This window comes from Chiloscyllium plagiosum, chromosome 20 (assembly GCF_004010195.1).
Source record: "Chiloscyllium plagiosum isolate BGI_BamShark_2017 chromosome 20, ASM401019v2, whole genome shotgun sequence".
NCBI classification, from domain to species: domain Eukaryota; kingdom Metazoa; phylum Chordata; class Chondrichthyes; order Orectolobiformes; family Hemiscylliidae; genus Chiloscyllium; species Chiloscyllium plagiosum.
The window spans coordinates 60,412,270-60,417,903 of record NC_057729.1 but is presented as its reverse complement, the minus strand read 5'-3'; the positions used below and the strand labels follow the sequence as shown (position 1 = coordinate 60,417,903).

Genomic DNA, 5,634 nt, shown 5'->3' with positions numbered 1-5,634 from the left:
TCCCCCAAGTCCCTCCTCCCTACCTTTTATCTTAGCCTGCTGGACAAACTTTCCTCATTCCTGAGGAAGGGCTTATGCCCGAAACGTCGATTCTCCTGTTCCCTGGATGCTGCCTGACCTGCTGCACTTTTCCAGCAACACATTTTCAGCTCTGATCTCCAGCATCTGCAGATCTCACTTTCTCCTCATAGGTTTAGGGTGAGAGGGGAAAGGTACAAAAGAGACCTAAGGGGCAACCTTTTCACGCAGAGGGTGGTACGTGTATGGAATGAGCTGCCAGAGGATGTGGTGGAGGCTGGTACAATTGCAACATTTAAGAGGCATTTAGATGGGTTTATGAATAGGAAGGGTTTGGAGGGATATGGGCCGGGTGCTGGCATGTGGGACTAGATTGTGTTGGGATATCTGGTCGGCATGGACGGATTGGACCGAAGGGTCTGTTTCCGTGCTGTACATCTCTATGACTCTATCTGTCTGATTGTATCTGACTGCTGGTCACTGTCTCCTGGATAAGCCAATGTTTCCACAATCAACACAGACCCTCAGCACTCTGTGGCTTTCTGCATGATATCCAACATCCCATCCCAACTCGGCTTCTGACCCCGCCACTGCAATGCCAGGTCATATCAGTGGCTGAATTCTTGGTTCTGAGTCAATCCGTTCAAATCCCACTCTGGGACCTGAACACAAAATTCTTAGGCTGACCCTCCAATGTAGTATAGAGAGAATACTGCTACAGCATAAGGAGTTGCTTTTAGATAAGATCTTGATACAACCACCTCCACCACCAAACCCCCTTTTGAAGGGGAGGTGTGTGGTTACCAGTTATTCTGGCCAATCCACCAACAACACCAAATAGGCAAATCATCTGGGAACTAGCAGGTTGGTGTATGGGATCCTGCAGTGCTCAGATTGGCCACCAAGTTTTTGACATTTAAATGGACTCGATTGCCTGAGAAATGTTTTGAGACATTCTGAGGCTATGAAAGGTGCTATATAAATACAAGTCTTCCTTGCAGTCTTCAGGTGATGCTGCACACAGTCTTTGCTCTCTGTGTAAGTTCCACCCGCCCTCCTTCTGTCAACACATTTGAGAATCAGAGAATGATTCACCACTATAGGAGCCTTCCCACCCCATAAATAAATCAATAAATCCATCATCCCTGTCCCTCTCCCATAGCCAAGTACATTTCATTTACCCTTTGCGACTTTATCCAGTTCTCTTTAGGTCTGTTTCCAAAGGCATTTCACATCCAAATGACTGAGGTTGATGACAGGGGCATCTTTGATGTAGACTTCACAGTTCCGAATATTCCAACTGACCCCCAGTTGATCTGAAGCCACGCTTCCTGGTTTTGCTCCTGCTGTGTTTTCTGGTGTTTTTTTTCTGGTTTTTTTTTCTCTAGGTATTTCCTAGGTGTAGGTCCCTCTTGAATCTCCTCTTGCCTGCCTGTTGCTGTCTGACCACATTCCGCTGTTACACAGACAGGAAACCTCTCTCTTGTGTTTCTCCCTTTCCAGGATGTTCAGGAAACTGAAAGGTCCCATTACCGCTGATCGCGGCAAGGTGAGATGTTATTGTAGTAGAGACATACACCATTTCCACATGATTGAGGTATATCAGTCTAGGGTGTAGGTGTGAGAAAATGTGCATACGCAAGTATACATTTATCAAAATAAATTGTGTGCACATGTGTGTGTGTGTAGGAGTATAGTATATGTATGAGTGTGAACACTGTGTGTGAGTACAGTGTGTGATGTGAGTGTGAACAGTGTGTGTGTGTGAGTACAGTATATGTGTGTGTGTGAACACTGTATGAATAGTGTGTAATGTGAGTGTGAACAGTGTGTGATGTGAGTGTGAACACTATGTGAGTACAGTATATGTATGTGAGTGTGAACACTGTGTGAGAGTACAGTGTGTGATGTGTGAACACTGTGTGAGTACAGTGTGTGATGTGAGTGTGAACACTGTGTGTGTGAGAGTACAGTGTGTAATGTGAGTGTGAACACTGTGTAGTAGTGTGTGATGTGTGTGAGTACAGTGTGTGATGAGAGTGTGAACACTGTGTGTGTGTGTGAGTACAGTGTGTGATGTGAGTGTGAACACTGTGTGTGTGAGAGATAGTGTGTGATGTGTGAACACTGTGTGTGTGTGAGAGATAGTGTGTGATGTGTGAACACTGTGTGTGTGAGAGAGTACAGTGTGTAATGTGAGTGTGAACATTGTGTGTGTGTGTGAGAGAGTACAGTGTGTGGTGTGTGTGTGAACACTGTGTGAGTACAGTGTGTGATGTGAGTGTGAACACTGTGTATGTGAGACAGTAGTGTGTGATGTGAGTGTGAGCAGTGTGTGTGTGTGAGAGAGTACAGTGTGTGATGTGAGTGTGAGCAGTGTGTGTGTGTGTGTGTGAGAGAGAGAGTACAGTGTGTGATGTGTGTACAGAAACTGACAGTGACCAGGATCATCAGATGTTCAGATTGTTCTCCTGTGAATGTTTTCTCTGCGATCACTCATGTTGTTCAACAGCAGGTGATTATTTCCCACATCACTCTCTCACCAGGTCATCATCTTTCATCCAGTCTTCTTCAAGTATGTCCATGACAAATGGACTGAGCATTATGGGAAGTACCCATCCACTGGGATGCTGGCTCTTATCTTTGGGCTTCACATCTGTGATCAGGTAAAGGCAGAGAAACCCCAAGTATGATTGATCTGCTCGTGCTGACAGCGGCTGGATTGTTTTGATTAACCTGGTTCAAGCAGAGCAGCAAACTGCCCTGTGAGTGCTTTGCCGTTGAAATAAAATTGAAAATGCTGGGAAATACTCAGCACATTGGGCAGCATCTGTGCAGAAAGAAACAGTTTCAGGTTCTGAGGAACACAGGTTTGAAGGAGAGTGGATTAGTTTGAAGATCAGTGAGTTAACTGACAATAGCTTTCCAAAAGTCTTGTCTGTAGCTAGCATGCAACTAATTTTGTTTTACCATTCACTTGGTGATGCACCCCTCCTGGAGGAACTTCACATAGACTTTCTAAAAATGTTATTTATGGGATGTGGGTGTCTCTGCCTGGACCAGTGTTTATTGCCCATCCCTAGTTATAGAATCATAGAGTCCTACAGCAGAGATACAGTTGCCCCTTGAGAAGGTGGGGGCGAGCTGCCTTCTTAAACCGCTGCAGTCCATGTGCTGTAGGTAGATCCACAATGCACTTGGAGGGAAATTCCAGGATTTTGACCCAGTGACAGTGAGGGAACGGCGATGTATTTCCAAGTCAGGATGATGAGTGCCTTGGAGGGGAACTTGCAGGGGTGGTATTCCCATGTATCTGCTGCCCTTGTCCTTCTAGATGAAAGTGGTCGTGGGTTTGGAAGCTGGCTGTTGCAGGGACCTTGGTGAATTACTGCAGAGCAGCTTGTACAATCCATCTTGTACAATGACAGGTATTTTTTAACAAGTCAGTGATTTTAAGAGCTATTCATTGAAAGATCAGGATCAAAAATTCTTTTCTCTCGAGCTGATAGAGATCTTTATAATTGATTGGCTGTTAATGGAATAAAGATAGAGATGTGTTAACTTGTAGGGGAAATCCAAAACTGGAGACCATAAATATAAGATAAAGTAAATCGAAGTACGGGACATAAATATCAGGAAAGGGCTGACAGGAAAGCAAACTGAAGTGTGACTGTGTAGAAATCATTAAACTGCTGCAGGTTCTAACAGAGTGGGAACATGGACAGCTGTACTTTTCAAGCAATTCTTAGATTCTGGAACAGTCCCAAAAGATTGGAAAACAACAATGTAACACCTTTATTTAAATAAAAAGGAGACATTAAACAGGACATTACAGGTTACTTATTGTTACTGGGAGATGTTAGTGTCTGTTATAAATAGCAGAGCATTTTTTTTGATAGATATTTTTAAAAAAGAAAATTTTTTTATAACATATTATTACAAACTTACAAAATAATACATACAAATACAAACATTAATATACAATTAAATATTAAATAAATAATAGCCAAAACATAGCAAACAAAGAGAAAAGATAAAAAAAACTAACTACTAATCTAACCTATAACTAACCAGAACGTATAATAAAATAAAAAAAAAACAATAATTAAATAATGAGGTACATGCTCAGAACGAATTAACATCAAGTCATAATAAAACCTGTATTTGTACGGGATTCCTCTCCCTGGGGGCCCCCGGACCAGCCAGAACTAGATAAAAGCCCTTGACAAAATGGCCGAAATATCTGTATCTATATAGTTCAGAAAGGGCTGCCATATTTTATAAAATAATTCAGTTTTCTGATGCACCATATTTGTAAGGAAGTCAAGGGGAATACATATAACCAACCTATACCAATTCAGACGTCCTGGAGGGCCCTCAGCTACCCAATTTACTAAGATATGTTTCGTTGCACAAAAGGAGAGAATGGAGAATAATTTCCTCCCGTGCACATCCAGGCAAGGCAAGCTCGAAAAGCCCAGGAGAAGAGATACTGGATCCACCCTAATTTCCGCTCCCAAGATTTCTGTCAGAGCATTTGCTACTCTGACAGTATTTGCGGATCTTATGACATGTCCATAAGCAGTGTGTGAGAGTGCCCACCTCTGTTTTACATTTAGGACACATTGGAGATGCTCCTGCCCTAAATTTTGCCAATCATTCTGGTGCTATATGAGTCATATGGAGTAAGTTCACTTGAATAGCTTGGGTTCTATTACAGATAGAAATCTTTCTGGCATTTTCCCAGATGTCGTCCCACATTTGTGAAGAGATTACCAACCCCAATTCCTGATTCCATGTTTTAAACAATCTTTCCATGTCTTCCAAAACTTCGTTATGTAGTGAATGATAGAGAGTGCTGACCGAGGGTAAACTCATCGGCACAACACTCTTCGTTCCCTATCTGATTTATAAGAGCAATTTAATAACGTAGTTTTCTTCTGTACGTAATCTCGAATTTGGAAGTACCGAAAGAGGTCTCCATTAGGGGGTAGTCCAAATTTCTGGTGTAACTGTTCAAAAGACATCATAACCTCCTCATCGAACAGATCCCCTAAACAGGAAATACCCCTGGACCTCCAGGATTTAAATGTGGCATCTGTGAGCCCTGGTTGAAAACCCCATGCTCCCACTATAGTAGCATAAGGGGAGGTTTTTTTGTGAGTTGCCCTCGTTTTGCCGCATTAGCTTCCATGCTTTAATTGTATTTAATACAGTAGGGTTTTTGCAATGGTCCATAATGATTTTAATTTTATCTAAAAATAGGAGATTAATAAGGGGACACTTTGCTTGAGAGGCCTCGATGTCCATCCAGATTGATTGCGGGTCACACGAGACCCAATCAGCTATGTAGCTTAATAGAGAACTCAGCTGATACTTCGTAAAGTCTGGAAAATCCAGCCCTTCCCTTGCTTCATCTTCTGCCTCGGAACACTTCAACCCCAGGGCATCAATGTGGACTTCACCAGTTTCCTCATTTCCCCTTCCCCCACCTCACCCCAGCTCCAAACTTCCAGCTCAGCACCGCTCTCATGACCTGTCCTACCTGCCTATCTTCCTTTCCACCTATCCACTCCACCCTCCTCTCTGACCTATCACCTTCATCCCCACCCCCAT

General features: G+C 43.0%; 1 protein-coding gene across 4 annotated transcripts in view; it reads left to right on the top strand.

Moving 5' to 3' along the window:
• The window catches only part of LOC122560333 (CMP-N-acetylneuraminate-beta-galactosamide-alpha-2,3-sialyltransferase 2-like), a 27,479-nt gene that overhangs the window by 10,719 nt on the left and 11,126 nt on the right, over nt 1-5,634 (top strand). For 3 of the 4 annotated variants that reach the window (XM_043710979.1, XM_043710978.1, XM_043710977.1), the window contains 2 exons: nt 1,522-1,567; nt 2,565-2,684. In XM_043710979.1, coding sequence (XP_043566914.1) covers nt 1,522-1,567; nt 2,565-2,684 — 166 coding nt within the window. The remainder of the gene's footprint in view (nt 1-1,521; nt 1,568-2,564; nt 2,685-5,634) is intronic. The other variant, XM_043710980.1, reaches the window with a different exon arrangement.